This window comes from Ochotona curzoniae, unplaced genomic scaffold (assembly GCF_017591425.1).
Source record: "Ochotona curzoniae isolate NIBS_2020 unplaced genomic scaffold, NIBS_Ocur_1.0 scaffold_2453, whole genome shotgun sequence".
NCBI lineage: Eukaryota > Metazoa > Chordata > Mammalia > Lagomorpha > Ochotonidae > Ochotona > Ochotona curzoniae.
The window spans coordinates 16,203,921-16,223,483 of NW_024467094.1; the positions used below are offsets into that span (position 1 = coordinate 16,203,921).

Genomic DNA, 19,563 nt, shown 5'->3' on the forward strand with positions numbered 1-19,563 from the left:
AGTCTCAGTGTGGAGTATAAACCACCTTCCTAGCTGGTATTGCTGTTCGCACTCCGTACTTTCATAGCATGTGTTTTACACAGTATCCACTCCTCACTGTTCAGTCACACTGGTCTGTTGTGGCCAATTCCTTCAAGCTCATACCCGCCTTAGGAACTCAGTACCAGCTACTCCCTCTGCCTGGGATGATCTTCCTCCCCAACTTCAGTCAGGTCTCTGTTCAGATCTTGCTCTTTCTAGTAGGTGACTCCTTTTCTCCATCCTGCCTACAATGGTTCCTTGTCCTGCCTCATCTGCATATTTCAATCTCTTACCGATCTTATTTTACTGCACAACATTTGTCCTATCTGAATTTTTTTGTTTGTTTACAAACTGTCACTGCCCCTGGTCTGTACACTCCATGCCATGAGGACAGGACCTGTCTACACTGTCTTCATGGCTGTGTTCCAAGGCATGAAAGTGTGGCTTGAAGGTGCTCATTACATTTTTGATAATCTAATCCCCAACTGGCCGTGGAGACTGAAATGAGTGAATATGGCTCTCTAATCCACGAGAAGTTGACCAAGGACTCTTTTGCTCGACCTTGTTTGCAAAATATTCATGGTGGGTTCAAACTTGTTATCATTTGCCTGGTTTCATTTTGCCACAGCTTTTCCACATTTGGTGGGTTGTAAGAAGGGTCTATACATATGTTCGGTCAGGATCAGTGTTCTCTGGGAGGCAAAAACATGACAGTGGACATGTGAGTTTGAAAAGGGGCTTATTGGGCCACAGGTCACCTGAGACTTCTTGCATCACCACTGGCCTTGCCTGGGAACTGGTGAGCTCAGTTGTCTCCTGATGTCCTCGGGATATTGGTTACAGGACGTCATGTAGATGCCAAATTCCACAGATGCGCAAGTCCCTACATAAACTGGCAAACTGTTTGTATAAAACCTACACAATCCTTCCTTATATTTGAAACGATCTCAAGATTACTTATAATAACAAATATAACAAATGCTATGTGAGTAGTTGTTATCCTGTATGATTTAGGAAAGAATCACAAGAAGACACCTACACATGCTGGGCCCCAATGACACTTTTCTAAAGGTATTTTTGATCCATAGGTGCTTGAGACGGTGGATCCGCACCCGTGGCCACAGACAGCTGAATGCATGGATTTGTATAACCAGAGCATCTATTACTATTTCATTCACTGAGTGTGAAAATGGACAAGAAAATCTGCCAGAAACACTTAAAATCATCACATGGAAGTAATGTGCACACATACCCTAGTGTGTATTCTGCAATGTATGTCAGAGAGCTTGATGTAAAGATAATTAAAACTGCAATCTTACCTGTTATACATGAGACGCTTGAAATCTTGAAACAAAGTGTCTTTATTTTTGTCAATAAAACCAATGACAGAATAGCTATTGGGGAAACAAACAGAAAACATGCATTATTCACCATACACACAGTTAGGCTTTGCTAGACATCTGAAAGCCTTCCCACCATTTATTATGCAATCAAGCATCTAAAAAGCTGATAGTGACCACCTGTCCTACATTAGAAGAGTCCAAATTCACCCACTCAATAGAAGGGACTTTGTTTCTATTTTTTCTAATGAGTGAATACTGACAGGACAACCACAATCAAGGTCATCAGTTTCTACTGGTTTGCTGCTTACCTCAAGAAGATGACTTTTACAGAGATCTGTGTCTATCCTCCTGCATTCCTAAGATAAAAGCAAAAGAGCCACACACAGGAACTAACCACAGTGTCATCAGTAGGGAGGTCAAGTGGCTGCCTAGGGATCACTCAGTGTTCAGGGTGGGATAAGAGAATCCAGGAACTGCAAAGGACAGTGAGAATTAGATAAGCCAAGGAGACAAAGGCAGAAGAACACACGGGAAAACTGATGAAATGGAGAGGCAGAAGCATGTACATGTGGGGGATGCTTGACAGAGGATGAGGGGGCGTGGAGGGAGGAGGCAGATGAGCTAGGTCTTCAGGGTCCCGTAAGGCCACAGCTGAGGAGGAGAGTGAGGGTGGGAGAACCACTGTTGCGATGACTGGTTATGAGAGCAGGGGAGCTGCAGCAAACAGTTAACTCCACAGGCCACTGTTCCTTGCATGTCTGCCCTCTTCTCTGCCTGTGCCTTCTTCCCTGGTAATCACAGCAGTGCTAACAACTCCCAGATCTCTAGCCTTGGTCCCTTGCCTTACACACTTAATTCTGCAAGAGTTCCTGTGGGCTGTGCTGCTCACCAGTGCTTTAAGGCCATCACATCCACAAGTATCTCTTGGCCTGGCCCAACCTAGCTCTTCCTCCTAATACTTTCACATAACCCTGTTCCTGAAGTCCCCTGAGTCTTAATCTATTATCCAACTCACACAATTCAAATTTCAAAGCTTCTTATTTTGGATTGTAAGATTGGGAGTTTATCTCTACATCCTATTCTAAATACTCCTACAATCTTGGCTACAAAAAGGACGTAAGTCAATCAAATGGATGTTGTTGCCACTTCCTGAAAATTTTAAAGCACACTTCCCACTTCTTTCTATGAAAATAATTACTGGCATGCAAATCAGCATTGGTCTTACTGGGCTTATCACACACAGCAAAAGTATTATGCCATTTCCTTGCTCTGAATTGCAGCAACACCTAGTGCTACTACTCTGAAAATTATTTGAGGCTATCTTTATTGGGTAATTGTGTGTGCATTTCCAGGCTTAAACACACATACACGTACTCATACACGTTTGCTTGCATCTGACACTGTGAGGCTTTGTGGGCAAGGATCGTGCTTTCTAAAGCACTGTGCACACAGCAGATACTCAGTAAAAATCCAGAAGTGCTTAAAGGGAGAGGTCTGAGACACGGAGCAGGAGTTCTGCACTGGGGAGTCCGGATGTCTCATTGTCTCAGTTCTTTCACAGACTAGAAATGTGACCCTGGATAAGAAGTTCATTTAATCTGCACACGTTTCTTCACCAATGAGACAAAAGCACGGTCTTAGGTCAACCCTGAAGTCCCTGTCTCGCTCTGTGCTTAAAGCACTATGAGCTGCAGGAAAGTGCCTTTGAGTAAGGTTTGGGTTTCCAGGGGGACGTAAGTGCATTGGATTGTCCTCCTCTTTTTAGGATTTTGTAACCTAGGAAAGGCCCAACAAAGTGGAAAATTGTGCCATTTCAGTACTAATGGCCAGACTGACAGATGGGGTAGTAATGTTGAACCTCATTGAGATTCTAGAATTATCACTTAAATCATGAACAGCTATTAAAACCCCACATCTTTTTGGCACTTAGAGAACTGACCTTTTGCTATTTTTTGGGGGTTTATTCTCTCCCTGTAATGAGTAATGAGAAAAGAATCCCTAACATAAAGAATAAGGAAGAGAATTTTCTAGACATGAAGAGTGATGTTCAATGGGCAGTGAAACCTACCTAATATAGTAGGTTGAGAAATACCTGCTCCCCAAAAGACATCCACATGAAATCCCTGCAACTGGGAAATGCCAGCTTCTATAGTACAAGATGTGACTACGGTATGCATCTTGAGAGGAAAAGCTTATCCTGTTTTATTCGTGGGCCCTCGTGCTGTTGTCTGTGTCCTGTGAGACAGAGACCCAGGGAGACTAGCACAGACACACGGGAGAGGCAGTCAACACTCAGGGACATCTGTGGCTGGAAGACGCAAGGGACAAATGCTCCTCTAGAGGAAGTATGGTCTTCCTGACACCTTGAACTTTTGGCCTTCAGGCTGCACAAGATCAAGCAGTTCGTTACAACAGTCCTCAGAAGCTAATGTGCCATGCTATAAATCTGAAACATGCTCTTATAAAATTTCTACCTGTATTGTACTGTAATCGGGAAATGCAGCCGGGAGGGATTTTGTGGGTGTTTGCTATAGTGGTTAAGATGCTGTTTGGGACAACTGCATTTCATACTGGAGTGTCTGGGTTTGACTTCTGGCTCCAATCCAACTCCAGCTTCCTGTTCACGTTGCTCATGCACATCCTAGGAGGCGGTAGGTGATGGTTCAAGTACCTGGGTCCCTGTCGCCTCCACACGGGACACCTGGACTGAGGACCTAGATCTGCCTGGTTCCACTCTGACCATGCAGATATCTGGGGAATGGATCAGTGGATGAGAGCTCTCCAGCTGCCTCTGTGTCTGAACACGTGTCTTTCAAATAAACAACAAATTTATTAGGATTTGGGTTAAAATAAGTTTGTTTCTCAAAATATTTGAGCAATAACACAGGAAAACTGGGTTTTGCTTGGTTAGGCAGCTATCCCAGCTCCTGCAGTTCTCTCTGCCTGCTGCTGCTGCTTCTACAGCTCTGGCTCTCGGCGCCCCTTCCTTATTCACTGCCCTGCCCTCTTTCTTGTAGTTTTAGGACTCAAGGCAGCTGTCAATTCCTCCAGCAATACTTCCTCATATTCCTGCTCTCATAATGCCCTGGCTCCTCTACTCTGACCCTTTCTACTCTTCACTTTGACGCTCTGGCTTGTTTTCTCCACTGAACTGCTAGTTTCTCCTGGGCATGCCCCATCATAGCCCACTTCGTAACGTGCTGCCACACTTTACTCGCCCATCTGCTGATGTCTGCTGAGAACCAACTACCCCGGGAGGCATGCATGGGCACAGAATGAGTGCTCAATGCATGTCTGAAAAGCAAAATTGAGTGAAGCAATGCTGAGAGATTAAAATATACTGACATTCAAAATGACTGAAGAAGCAAATGAACAGAAAAGCAATGTATATGTCCCTGGTCATGTTTTCTGGAGTGGAGGTGCATGCAAAATGTCATGCTATGTACCAAAGTAAGATACTCACACAACATCGCCTGCATAATGTTTTATTCTAAAATCTCGATCAAATTCCAGGAGTTTGTCCGAGGCACAGAGCTAAGAAACCAAGAAGGAGATTGTTTTAAAAACTGTCCTTTTCAACTTTCCTAAAAATACATTTCAATTCAATATAATAATGATGTCACAAATCATGATATCATGAATGAAATTACAGTGTGTGCTTGAGTTGCACTGAGATGACTAAATAACTCCTTTGTGTGGTCAAGACTAGAAACGCACAAGAAATCCACCCAGCTGGAGCATATTTTCCAGCCACGATTACAGATGGATATAACCACGTAACCAAAATTCAGACTCTGGAGGTGAGGTAAGGCTGCTGCAGGCTTTGCTGATAAGAATGAGTGATGTTGGCTTAGCACAAAGCTTAAGATGGCTTGGGACGCCTACATTCTATATCAGAGTTTCTGGGTTCAATTCCCAGCTCTGTCTTTAATTTGGCTTCCTGCTAATGTGCACCTTGGAAGGCAACAGATGATGGGTACCTGTCACCCACATCATAGACCTGACTGGGCTCTGGTCTCCTGGCTTTGGTCTACTCTAGCTGGAGTCACTGTGGGCTTGGGGAGTGACCCAGTGAATGGAAGATTGACTTCTCTTTTTCAAATAAAGATTATTTTAATAAGAGAATAGATGACTCCACTTTGGAGATACTTCTCCCTTTCCATGAGTTATGTGCAGAGGATAGAAGCCACGAGGGGAAGGAACTGGAGTTCCAGGGAGAAACAGATCTCTATCATGTGTCAACACCTACATCTTGGCTACTATGTTAAAACAGCCCTGCCTATTTCTGACTGATGTTTTATTTCTCCAAAATGTCCTATTTAGGGAACACCGTGTTTTTTTTTTAAATCATTTTTAAATTTCATTTTAATTTTTTAAAAAAAGATTTTATTTGAGAGGTATAATGATACAGAAGAACAGGGAGGCCAAGAGATCTTCTATCTGCCTATTGGTTATTCCCTAAATGGCCACAATGGCCCAGGTCAGGCCAGGCTGAAGCCAGCAATTCCGTCTGGATTTTCCATGATGGTAGCAGGTGCCCAGTGCTTGTGCCACCTTCCTCCGTGTTCCGAGGTGCATTCAGAGAGAGCTGGATCAGAAACAGAGCAGCTGGGACTCCAACCAGCACTTTAGTGAGGGATACAGGTGTTGTAAGTAGTGGCTTACCCAATGTGCCACAATGCCAGTCCCAGAGAGTACTGTATTGGGGGCTTACTATCTGCTAGGTACACACAACTCATTCAATCTTCACATTTAAGGAAAACTATTACAATCTCTCTTTTATGCATATGGACACTGAGGCTCAAAGATGTTAAGTGGCCCAGGATCACACAGTTAGTAAGTGGCAGTCCCAAGAAGGGCTGATGGGATGGAATGCAACGCATGTGCACAGTGACCTGGCTCATCTGTCTGCTGGGCTGGGACTCTGGCTCAATTTCTGCAGGTCAATTTCTGCATCTGGTTCTAGGAAAGAATGGCTGGAGAGGTCCCCCTAACTTCCTGTGGCATTCCTGACTGCAGAAGCACAGACACTTCTTGGCTTGACCCATGAAGAGCCGCTAAGCATCCCAGAAGCCCTTCAGCACCGATTTAGGATCCCGCAAAGCACTGACATACAGAAAGCACCTGGGTTCTGCTGCTAAAGACAACAGAGTCCCAACCAGGCTGTGAGCTCTACATCTTTAACCAGACTGCCAAAGGAATATTTCATCAACTGGAGAAGCAAATCATTACTGGAAATGAAAGATTTCTGAGGTTTGAATCTTGGCACAATCATCATTGAGCCACTCTCAGCCTTAAAGAGTTATAAGGGTTATACAGATCATGGGGAGCCCAGCATCTAACACCCAGAGGGGTCTCTTTATTGATTTATTTAGTTCCTCTTTCCTTTTCCCCTCTCTTGATTACACCTTTAATGAAATCTCTTTATTTGTAAATTGCCAAAGGGGAGGGCCCAAGAGGTATCAAATATTCTTAGATATGGATACTTCCAAGCCTTGGCTAAGCGGAACATGGAAAAATTTGGATCCTTCCTTCCTTTTTATGTAGTAACAGTTACAATCTCTCAGCAAACTTAATGCTTGTTATATTTACAATAACAATTGTATGGTTTAATGGCTCATTTATGTGCCTCTCCATGGTGACAAGCACATAAAGAAACAGTTCAGCAAGCAAATGAAATAACCGTTACAAGCCAGAACCTCTCATTTACTATGCCAATAATAGCTAGTTCATTAGTAACCAATAGCAAATGATGGCTTCCGGCTCAACATACATGATAATAGCATAATAGCGTTATTTAACAATAAAGGTGCATTGTGATTGAAATATCCTGGCAGCTTGGTTATTCTACTTCTTTCCTTCACTAGGCAAAAGTCCCAGGAAAAAAAAAACACACTTAAAATAATCTATGTCACAATTTTTTTCAGGGATAATCTAAAAAAAAAGAAAGAAAAGAAAGAAAGAAAGCCATTTGGTTGAAGTTAAGAAATCTAGATTCTCATAATGTTCAAAAAGAAAAAAAAGGGGGGGACCCATCTCTGTACATAAAAGACTGCTCAGCGTTTCTAATCAGGTCAGTTTAGAAGTCCTATGTACATTTAGTCCAAAGAATGAGTTTACCTTTATTTTAAAAGATTTATATGAAAGTCAGAGTTACAATGACAGAAGAGAGAAAGATCTTCCATCTGCTGGTTCACTCCTAGCTAGGACTGGCCCAGGCCAACACCAGGGGCCAGGACCTTCATCTGGGCCTCCCATGTGGACAGCAGGGGCCAACACTTCAACCATCTTCTGCTTTCCTCAGGCCGGTAGCAGGGAGATGAATCCTAAGTGGAGCAGCTGGGACACTGGAGCCCTTATAGGACGCCAAGGCTGTAGGCAGAGCTGTTATCCCTATGCTACAACACTGGCCCCCAAAATGGATTTATGTGTCAAAATATTTAATTGACAGATTTAATGCAGGCATACAAATGGCCAATTTGAGAGATACAAAAAAATGAGGTGGCCTGCATTTCTCATGTGACACTCGTGTCTATTTATTTAAGTAAGATTTGTTTGGTCTAACTGTGCCCAATTCAATACCACTTTACAAACACTGATGGACCGCCTGCCACACAATGCCTGCCGAGTGTCCCAAACTTGCACTGCAACCGTAAGGGCATTTGCACTCTGTCCCTCAAAGACAAGCCGCCTGCTTGTGTGCACACACCAGCTTGAACTGCACCCCCCCCCGCCCCGCCCCGCCCCGCCCCGCCCCGCCCCGCCCCGCCCCGCCCTACCCCGCCCCGCCCCGCCCCGCCCTACCCCGTCCCGCCCCGCCCCGCCCTACCCCGCCCCGCCCCGCCCTACCCCGCCCTACCCCGCCCTACCCCGTCCCGCCCTACCCCGCCCCGCCCTACCCCGCCCCGCCCTACCCCGCCCCGCCCCGCCCCGCCCCGCCCCTCTTAGGCAGCTTCTGTCTTTGCTCACCCCTCTGTGCCCAGCGTGTGGGACTGCCCTGGAAAATGAGAAGCACTTCTCAGGTATTTGTGGTATAACTGGGGGACAGATGAAAGGACAGCTGCAGACCAGAACCTCAACGTCAAGGTCAGACTGCAGTATCTAAAAAGTCGTTCAGAGCTGAGCTGCAAGTCTCAGCAACAGATGAGCACCAACATTTCACAAAGACCTGGTCTCAAACGAGTATCCGCCAGTAATCTAATTCTTTTTTTTTTTTTTATTGGAAAGGCGGATATACAGAGAGGAGAGACAGAGAGGAAGATCTTCCGTCCAATGATTCACTCCCCAAGTGAGCGCAACGGCCGATGCTATGCCGATCCGAAGCCAGGAGCCTCTTCCGGGTCTCCCACGCGGGTGCAGGGTCCCAAAGCTTTGGGCCGTCCTCGACTGCTTTCCCAGGCCACAGGCAGGGAGCTGGATGGGAAGTGGAGCTGCCGGGATTAGAACCGGCGCCCATATGGGATTCTGGGCGTGCAAGGCGAGGACCTTAACCACTGCACCATCGCGCCAGGCCCAGTGATCTAATTCTTGATGATTCTTGGTTTGTCTAGCTAATTGTGGATTCTCCCCATTCAGATTATATAATTTCAAAAGAGGCAAGGTTAGATCGTGGATTTATTCATGCTGAAAAATGGAACTGTGTCATAGATGTATATAGAACAAGGGAGAAGGAATGCTTGTCCCTGTCTTCACGGAGCTGAGGGAGCTAGGGGCCTGCTTTGTCCACTGTTCTGGCTGCTGTGTGCACCTGTCTCTGGAGGGAAGACCCAGGGTGACAGTGTTGTTCCCTATCCTGACACAGATTACTACCACAAGTACAACAGCAAACAGAGAATATGCACAGCACGGCACTCAAGTATGATAACCACAGTTTCCACCAACTCTTACAGAAACATGATCTGTCCGTGACAGTTTTAGATGTGAAGCATGGAAAACTGAAATGAGATCCAGTTGTATAAGGAATGAATTTCTTTGTAGCAACCAGAATTACAACTAGAGTGTCTTTGTCTTCAAGAAAATTACCCAGCCCAAAGAACTGTGGCAGAGCACAAACATTTTGTAAACAAGGATTACAGTGTAAAAAAAAAAAAAATCAAGGACAAAAGCCATCTTCGGTGCCAGAATTATCAGATGCAGGGGCAAAATCCTAGCACATGAACAGCGACTCTGCACCTATTGGTTATAAATGACATCATGCCTTCTAAAGAATCAAGTTCATTTTTCCTACCAAATTGGATAGTCTGGAGCGCCCTCTCCTGGCGGTTACGATTTTTACTGATATTATCCTACTCGCTACAAGCCCAGGACAGAATTTGTCCACAGCAATAAATCAGTTGGTGGATGTTTATGGCCTTTATTACCCGAATATACATTCACTGAACCAGATATTTAAAGTCATTTAAACTCTAAAAACAATGAGGAAAATTTATTATAGATCAAAATGAGAGGAAGGTCTCATGAAATATGTTACCTTTCTGCTGGAAAAATGCCCGTGCCTGCCCAACTTGCTGTTGAGTGCTTCCAGAAACATCTCGTCTGTGACTTTGCCGACATTCATGCAAGCGTCATCTAGGATGGCGATGATCCCTTTGTGCTGCTGCTCCACGAGGTCCACGATGATCTGATTGTTGAAGTAATCAATCTGCGGGACACACGAGGAAGAGGACGTTAACACACCGAGGCCTCCACCTCCATCAGCTTAGCTAACGCTCCCTGGGTACCAGGGATGACATTAGCCTGCTCTAATGTGACAGTGAGCACGTGTTCCAGCAGAGGTTTGCTTGACTTAAAGCACGACACACTTTAACTGCAATGGGTGAAGCCCAGAGTGAGATTATAGGGTGGGGAGCACTTCTCCATTACCAATTCTTGCTTCAGTCCCGTCTCTGTCCCACCCACAACCATCCCCAATCTCCTAATTTATTCACACTCAACCACAAGACCAACCTAGCTTCCCTCAAATGCCAACAGTTGATAACACAAATCATTATTTAATATACTACTTAATAATGAAATTAGGATCCCATACAGAACTCAAAGTCTCAGTTATGTGACTGCAATGCAAAAGGATATTTCTCCCAGTTTTCTGAAAGTCACAAAGCCTACGAGTCTGGGTTTTGACAATATTTTCTGGGTATAATGCAAAAATATTAACTGAGGTACAAATATCCATAAAAGGTAAGCTTTCACTTGCTTACATGAGTGAATGAAATTATAACTCTGGCTTTTTAGCAATTTCAAAGGTGTGTGCAAAAACCCCCTACCCCACCTGGTTATACTGCAGGCTGCTGTTGCCCACTCCTGACATACACCAGGGAGAGGCACACCTCATCACCATCCTTTCCAACCCGTGTGCTGATGTGTCCCTCTCATGTAAGGGGTCCCTTGGTGGCCCTTGTCTCCATTCCTATGGAGGCCTGCTGTACCCCCGTTCCATGCTTTACAGCCTGTGCCTTGCAGCTCGCTTCCTGGTCTTGGTAGGTCTGCAAACTGGAAGGCTTTGGCTCCCTTTCGTATACTTCTCCATTTTGTCTAGGCTGGTAACTCGTGATTGCCGCTCTGTGATTTGGGACACATTCTCGGTTGCTTGTGACCAGAAGAACACACGAGGCATCCTGTGGCTGGAGGCCAAGGCGCTGCTCAGCACCCCACGACTGCCCGGGACAGCCCCTCACTGGAAGTATCTGCCCCCAGATTCCAAAGTTATTGATGTTTCAATATTGTTTCAATAATGTTTCAAGTTGGTGACGCAGGGTTATCCATAATGCTCATCCAATTTGATTTTCTGATTGACGGAGAATATTTTTGACCAGAATCTCTGAATCACATCTGAATAACAAGTTTTATGATTGAATTTGCAATAAAAAACCAGTTAAGTTTCGGTTATATTATGCCTACACAACAGATTCATGCGGACTGAGCAGGTACAGGTAAGTTTTGCTTGCCATCACTCCTTAAGCAATCTGGTACAACAGTTATTTACACAGCATTTATGCTTGCTGTTTGCAGTCATCTGCGTTTTACATAAGGCCCTGGACGGTGTGCAGGTTTGTACCCACAGGAGGTCAGCTCTCCCTGTGGACACTGATGGAAGCTTTACTGACTTCATCTGCACTGTCTGGCAAGAGGACAAAACTCCGTGGTAGACACCTATGGAAATTCACAATCTTCCATTTATAGATCTGTTTTCTGAATTGGTTAAAAAAAATGCACATAAATTGAGAAGAAAAATGACACTGCCTTATTTCTACTGTCACAGGAATCAGCCCAGTAAACTGTGCAGCTGAGCTGTGCCATTTCTGGGTTTGGGCCTTGGGCCAGTGGCGCTTCCTGGCTAGAGCTCACCAGACTAGTATGCTCTGACAGATACAGAAGTTCCCAAGAGCCACGAGCATGGAGGTGATAATTCAAGTGTGATACAAAGCAAATTAAGGGGCGGGGTTGTGAAAATTAATTCAGATATTTCTATGCATGGTTTCAGAGGATATGAAGACCACTGATGAGAATAAAATGCTATTTAATCTGCAAATGAGAAGAGGAAGAACAAGAGGGTATGAAAGACAGGGAGAGGGCCCGGTGGCGTGGCCTAGTGGCTAAAGTCCTCGCCTTGAACGCACTGGGATCCCATATGGGTGCTGGTTCTAATCCTGGCAGCTCCACTTCCCATCCAGCTCCCTGCTAGTGGCCTGGGAAGGCAGTCAAGGACGGCCCAGAGCATTGGGACCCTGCACCCGTGTGGGAGACAAAAGTTCCTGGCTCCTGGCTTCAGATCGGCACAGCACTGGCTGTTGTGCTCATTTGGGGAGTGAATCATGGGACAGAAGATCTTCCTCTCTGTCTCTCCTCCTCTTTGTATATCTGACTTTGTAATAAAAATAAATGAATCTTAAAAAAAGAAAAAAAGAAAAAAGAAAGAAAGGCAGGGAGAAGGACAAAACAGGTTTGGAAATAAAGTCCAGCCAATTCAAGGCAAGAACTTCATAGCATAAATGATGCTAACCTCTACTGCAGGTATCAACCAGAAGGCCCTTAGCATAACAGGCATACAATGAAAACATTAAGTCCACTGTTTGTAACTCAGCATTTTCTGAGTACCAACAAGGAAATTTTTCGAATTTGAGAAACTCCATTTCACAAACCTGAACGTTTCTTGTTATTTACATTTTTCCAAGAAGGAAAGCTAAGGTTCAGACGTTTCAAGCAGTCAAGAAGACCGAGACATGTGACATGTAAGATGTGACCTGGTCAGTGATGGGCAGCACTGGGGGAGCACTCACATGCTTCCAGGGGATCCCTTCCCGCTGGTACTCCTCTTGCTCCTGCTTCAGGACCAGCTGAATGAACAGCTGCTGGAGTTTCTCATTGCAGTAATTGATGCAGAACTGTTCAAAGCTACAAAAAGAATAGCAAATTAGGTTTAAACAAATACAGACTAAGCAACAGTGTTTTCTGTGTATTACCCAGTTTACCTGTTGTTGTCAAAGATTTCAAAGCCATAGATGTCCAAGACGCCGATAACAGTGTTTTTTCCATGGACTGTGGTGTCGTAGTTCTTGACTTCAATAACATCATTGATGCGAGTAACAATCCAGCAAAATAGGCGCTCGTAGATTGCCTGCGAAGAAAACAACATTGTAAACTCTTGTCCACTCAGGAAAGAGTCCTCTGTTTGGATTTGTGAGGTTTTAGATTCCCACCCACCTTCTCCTTAAAGTTGGGGTAACTGTTACTAGTCTAAGAATATTATCAGTCGCTACACACACCCCAACAGCATTCCACAGACATGCTTCTGTGCCCGACTGCTCTGATGATTCGTCTAGTCCCTCACGTAAGTTCCTTCATTGCTTTAAACAACTACAAAAAGTCAGGAACTAAGGTGTAAGTGTGCACATCTCACTCAAGTTTCATGAATTCTAAAAAACATAAACACTGACTTTTAACACCAAAAGGACAAGGTCTGAAATTTCTCGAGAATCAAACACCTGCTGTTCAAGGATACCCGTGCACAGACACCCATGTCCCCCCGCCCTGACGCACACGGGGCCTGCACATCACACCAACCCCTTCCTAACATCTCGCTCTGGATACCCGCTCTTCACCATACACGTTGCCTCAGTCTTTACTTACGGCCTCTTACTGTCACAGGCCCCAAGCACTTCTACACACTTGCACTCCCTCCCTAAGGACGTTACACCCAGCGTCTGAGCTTCTGTCAATCGTGTTTTCTCGCTCTCTTCTAGAACATCCTTTCCTTGAGACTTGCGGCATCATTCTTTCCTAATTTTCCTTTTTTTACCGGCTGCTTCTCCTTGCTGATTTCTGGCAAGGTCTTCTCTCCCTAACCTCTAGAAGATGGAGTTCTTCCTGATTCTCTTCACTCTTGAGCACCCTGTAAGAGTCACCTCTTCCAGAATTAAATAGTATTAGCAGAACATGAACATGACTTAGCTCCCCAAACTCATGCAGACATTTATACCACTTGGTTAACAGATTAATACTAGTGGCTGATGGGCTAAGAGTGGAGACTTCCCTTCTCTTCCTGCTTCCCAGCTCACCATACAATCCCCATCCACCATCCTCTAGCCTCAGGAGATGCTCGAGTCACTGGGGCCAGCCGATCTTGGGCTGTGAATCTCCACTGTAAGCAGAAACCAACCTTCTTCCTTCCTAAGTAGCTCCTCACAGGATTTTTAGTTTTTTTAGCTGAAACAATGCAAAGCTGATACAGCTCCAAAATATGTCACTCAACCCAAAACTGGAAGAGTACCTCGGAGTTCCAGACTCATACTTGCTGTTGAGGTTTCCTCTACCTGATCATGGCTCTCTGATGTCTGGCATTCACTCCTGACTTGTCAACCCTCCTGATCTTCTCACCTTCAAAAATGGTTCCTACCCTACTTTTATCCATGAATAAATGGTAACACTTGGGAATGAATTCATCCATTCTTTAAGTATTTGGCCAGTACTTACTGTGCAAGTTTGTTAAAGATATAGTATTAAGTAAACATACTCTAGGAAGCTTAGGGAGTGGGCAAAGACAAAATCCATTCAAACATGCACACAAGAGGAGGAGGATGCATGGGCTCTGAAGGGTATTTGATCTACTCAGTATTCAGGGGATGGTTTCTCCATAACGGATGAAGAAAGAACATGCAATATGGTATGAAATCAGTCAGGAGACAGGGTTATTTCCTGTTCCACATATAACACATCTTTTGATTTTGTTTTCCCAACACAGACCATCTGAATCCATCTACAACTCCACATTCCTATTGCTGCCTTCCTAGCCCAAACCACAACCACCTCTCTCCTGAAGTAATCAAACATTTCCTTACTTAATCTCTTTGCTTCCATTTTTGTTCTACCATAAGTAAGACTGTCCACATCAAGGCCAGAGTTATCATTTTAAAATTTTAAATAAAAGATTTAGCATTTGAAATGCTGAATTTCACACAATGGGAGATACAATATGCACATACACATATCTTCTATCTGCCGGTTCACTCACCAAATGGTTACAATGCTAGGGCTGGACTCTATCCATGTCTCCCACATCAGAACAGGGGCCCAAGGGCTTGGGCAATCTGCTCAGGTGCATCAGCAGGGAGTTGGATGGGAAGTTGAGCAATGGGGACTCCAAATAGCACCAAAGGGTTTAACCTGATGCACTATTTAGTGCCTCCCTCTACACTTACAGGCTTGATGCCACCATTCCTTAAAATCCTCCAGATGCTCTTCATTGTACTCAGAAGAAATAAAAATTGCCCCATAAATTAAAAAAAAAGCAAACCTTAGACTAACGAAATAAAAACTAAATAAATAACTATCTGATCAACAAGCAAAGTAACAACAAAACCAAAAAGCAAACGTGGGGAAACACAATACTTGCCAAATGGATAAGAGACAAAGGGTTAAAGTTTACGTTATTAAAAACTCATAGTGAATCAAAATTTATAACCAAATAGCAAATGATACTATGGCCACACTATACTTTTACTCTACAAATAAGACAAAACATAAAAAAACAAAAAAACTTTTTGGGTCTGGCTTATTTCACTAAGCATAATGATCTCTAATTGCACCCACTTTGTTGCCAATGTTAGATTTCTTTTCTTCAATGGCTGAGTCACATCCTGTCATGCACACAGATACCACATTTCCTTCACCCCATCATTATTCGATGAACTACACCATGTAAATAACAACATGCCCGTCTTCCCCCGGTGATGATCACTGTTAGGAATCCCTCACTCTGTAACATCAGTAGCTCTGATTTCAAGAAAAAAACAGTGTGTATGTCTATACATATAATGTTCACATTAGAAGTGAAGGTGGGAAAATGTTAAAAAATAATAAGAAAAAAAAATTAGAGAGTTCTTAGAGATGAACAATAAAGGGCCTGGCACATGGCCTAGTGGCTAAATCCTTGTCTTGCATTTGCCGGGATCCCATAAGGGCAATGGTTCTTGTCCTGGCTGCTCCATTTCCATCCAGCTCCCTGCTTGTGGCCTGGGAGGGCAGTCAAAGACAACCCAAAGCCTTGGGACCCTGCATCCATGTGGGAGACCTGGAAGAAGCTTCCAGCTTCACATTGGCTCAGCTCTGGCTGTTGTGGCACATGGGAAGTGAACCAGTAGATGGAAGATTTCTCTCTTTCTCCTTCTGCCTTTCCAATAAAAAATAAACAATTTTTTTTTAAAAGAAAGATATTAACAATAAAAACAGCCCCAAAGAAAAATATCGTAGGGTATACCATATATCAAAACCTTATGACATATATAACTATATATCATTATTATTTGTCAATTAAAAAGAAAATAAAGCTTCAATAATAGACTACTACTTGTCCATCTGACTTGCAGGGGCCTCCTCTGAATGAGAAGAGCAACCTGGGGGGCCAGGGAAGGAGCCTGCACAAAGAGAGGGAGCTGGACAGTAAGCATGGTATCCCAGGGCTGGTCTGATCTGCTCAGAGCCTTTGCTGGCCATCACACTCCCACCGAGAAGGTTTCATGGAGCCTCTGACGGCTACGGGGCATCACTGTAGTTTCTAAAGGTCTTGAAGTACCTCGGAGGAGCACCTGTGTGTGACCGCACAGGACTGTGCTCAACAGAACACGTGTGAGACTCTCACCTTGGCAAAGGCGTCTCTGCCGTAGCTGGCTTCCTGCTCCGTGTGCTGCTTGTCGATGATGTCTCGGCCTGTGGCCACCGTGCGGTAGAGGAGGGCTTTTTCCACCATGTCCGTCTTCGTGGAGAGCAGCTCTGCTATGACAGACACAACCTTGCTGTTCTCAATCAGAGGCGTGTCTCCATCCACTACAAATTTTAAATTTCCCTGCATCAGAGGCGAGAAAACAAGGTACACCACGTCCAATGAGATGCTGGAATATTACGCTAGGGACACAGTTATCAATCCAAAATAAAATCCATGTGACCTTGCTTGTATCTCCTTTCCCAGTTGGATGACAGAGCCCAACACATGAAAGCCTGGGGCTTCATTTGTTTCTTTCCCCTTCCCCAACCACTCACTGCTTTTTTCATCTTTAGCATTTGCTTTCAGTGGATGGAAACTTTACACTTTTGTTCAAATCTATCTTTTGCTTTAGGGTTTTCTTTCTTTGACGTCATATTTAAACCACTCCTACTCCAAACATAAGAGTATTATATTTTTTTCTATTACTTTTTACATATTTTTGTCTCCAATTTAAACTTTTAATCCACCCAGAATTATTCTTCCATGTGGTACAAAATGAGAATCTGCCTTAAGTTTCCCAGGAGGTTACTCAGCTGCTCTAGCATCATGTATGGGATATTCTGGCCTTTTCTTCCTGTTAATCTGAAATGTCACCTTTCATACATATTAAAATTCCTCAACTGTTTAAGTCTATTTATATTGCTCTTACTCCAGAAGTAACGCATTCTAATTAGCGCTCTACCAAGTGTCCAGCCTGTCAACCAATCTGTTGATTTGATGCTGGATTTGTGCAACAAGTTATGAAGTGTTACAGCTTTTACTCACATTATAAATTTGGTAGAATTAGTTACATCTCTTTTCTTTCTCCTGATCTACTACTCCTCTTTCACATATTCTATTTGCTCCTCTTACAGGTTTGTTGTTCAAATTGAATTCTTGAGTCATCAAGCCAAGTAAGAAACAAAATAACGTTCTTACTTAGACCCTGACAGGGATTGCTCACTGCATCTACAAAGGAATTCAGAGAGATCACTCGGTTTCTGACTTTCTGGTTAGGACACTGGTCATTTGCACTGCTATGTACAACTCTTCATACAGATCTTGCTCATTTCTGAATCATTTAGAGTTAAACCTTGCTACAGTAGAGTGAGACACAAGTTTCTATTCCAGATTTGAATTCATTCTGCCACTCTGCTATGGTTTGGATTTTGAACGTCCCATGAAGGCCTGTGCTAAAAGTCTGATTCCCAAAGTCTTGTGTTAATGGCACTAAGAGGTAGCAACTTAATCTCAGTGAAAAAGTGGTCTTTGGAAGGTGGGTGGACTGGACTGAGTCATTAGTGCAGAGCCCCAGAACAAAACCCTGGGTCCTCATTGGAAGCCACACCCACACAGGAGGAGTGGCTGTCAATATGTCCACCCTTGGCTACCCTGGGAAACCTGAGACAGAACAAGTCAAGCACAGTCCTGAAAGCATGTGCTGCCTTGTGCTGCTTAGGACTCCAATAGCAAGAACACCGCTACCCAAGGCTGAACCACAGGTGCCGGCCTGACCTCAGACTGAGTAGAAACAGACCTCTTTTCCCTTCACAAGAGGTTTATTTTGGGCATTTCATTATAGTAACAAGAAGTTGACTAAGGCACACTCATGTATCATAAAGTTAGTTCCAAGGTGGCAGCTCAGGAAGCAGTCAGCAGCAGGGCTCTGGGGCAGCGATACTACCTGTCAGCCAATCGCAACATGAGACAGTCAATAACCCCTGCTGTGTAGCTACACTGGATCTTATCCTTGGCATTAACTGGCTTGAAGTTTGATCCCAATTAAGATAATAAACCGAAACCATCACCTCAATCCTGCATAAGATTGTAAAATGATGGTGAGAACCACAGGCAAAGTAATTTCCTTGAGGCATAAGCCACATGGCTTCTAAATAAATTTCTTCTTCAGTCAAGATAGACAACATAGTCCCTAGAAGGTGGATTCTGCTTGGGAGGGTGGACAGTTGCTTGGGAGGAGACCGCCCTACTCACCAAGTGAAGAATAGCAGCCAGGATTTTATACACCGTCTGAATCTCCTCGGGCTTGAAGCCAATCACTTTCATGGCATCGGCTACAACTTTGAATTCTGCAGCGTCATTGATAGATGACTAGGAGTGAAAACAGGAAACTCAAGTCACACACATTTCACAGAAGCCTAAATATCCAGCAACTGTGAAATCAAACCCAAGGGTGGCCAAAGGTCTTACACCTTGGTGAGAAGTCATGTGCAAAAATGAGGAGCGTCCACAGGAAAGAAAAACTGTTTCGGGAGTGGAAACATCATTCAGCAAGTTAAAGCTCACTTAAGTGCTGAAACCAGTACGTGAGACAAGGTGGTGGAGGCATTGAGTCCTGCCTTGGCTCAGAGAGGCCAACTGCTGCTCCCCGTGTGTGAAGGCAGGGGGAGGTGAGGAGGCAGGAGGAAGCCTGGAATGTGGGAGCCTCCCAAAGACATGCTATCTGTTCTCATCTGTGGTCTGTGATCCACAGCTCACGTGCACAGACTGGCACCAGCGCTCCCACTCCTGCCTCATCAGGCTTTCTCAGGTGAGGAAATAGAGGTTCTCCAATGCTGCGCAGCCAGCTTCAGCCAAGCAGCAAGCTTTCAGCTCTGCCTGCCTGCATTCATTTGATCCACATTTGGGCGCCTGATCATCCAAGGGACACAGAGGAGAGTTCCCGGATGAATCACCTGCCCTGCAGGAGTTGCAGCTGTCAGCTTGGAAACACAGGTGTGGAACAAAACCCACAAAATCCAGGAGAGCAATGGTAACTACGTTTCCTGACTAGCTCTCTCCTCACTGAGCTTTTCCTTTTGTCTGGACACAGAGACCTGGCCCAATGTTCACTGCGGAGGGAGGGAGGACCACTCCACCTGACAGCTGGACACATGTTCCTCTGGGTGAAGGAGACAACCCTACCAGCTCCTGTATCTACAAGGTGTTCAGTCTTGTTTTACTCTT

At 44.5% G+C, this 19,563-nt stretch overlaps 1 protein-coding gene across 4 annotated transcripts in view; it reads right to left on the reverse strand.

Annotated features, from left to right (window-relative positions):
* Positions 1 to 19,563, reverse strand: part of MYO1D (myosin ID) — a 301,304-nt gene that overhangs the window by 183,898 nt on the left and 97,843 nt on the right. For all 4 annotated transcript variants that reach the window (XM_041001600.1, XM_041001597.1, XM_041001598.1 and 1 more), the window contains 7 exons: positions 18,592 to 18,708; positions 16,498 to 16,701; positions 12,833 to 12,978; positions 12,641 to 12,755; positions 9,835 to 10,005; positions 4,828 to 4,898; positions 1,341 to 1,415 (listed from right to left, as the gene is read on the reverse strand). In XM_041001600.1, coding sequence (XP_040857534.1) covers positions 1,341 to 1,415; positions 4,828 to 4,898; positions 9,835 to 10,005; positions 12,641 to 12,755; positions 12,833 to 12,978; positions 16,498 to 16,701; positions 18,592 to 18,708 — 899 coding nt within the window. The remainder of the gene's footprint in view (positions 1 to 1,340; positions 1,416 to 4,827; positions 4,899 to 9,834; positions 10,006 to 12,640; positions 12,756 to 12,832; positions 12,979 to 16,497; positions 16,702 to 18,591; positions 18,709 to 19,563) is intronic.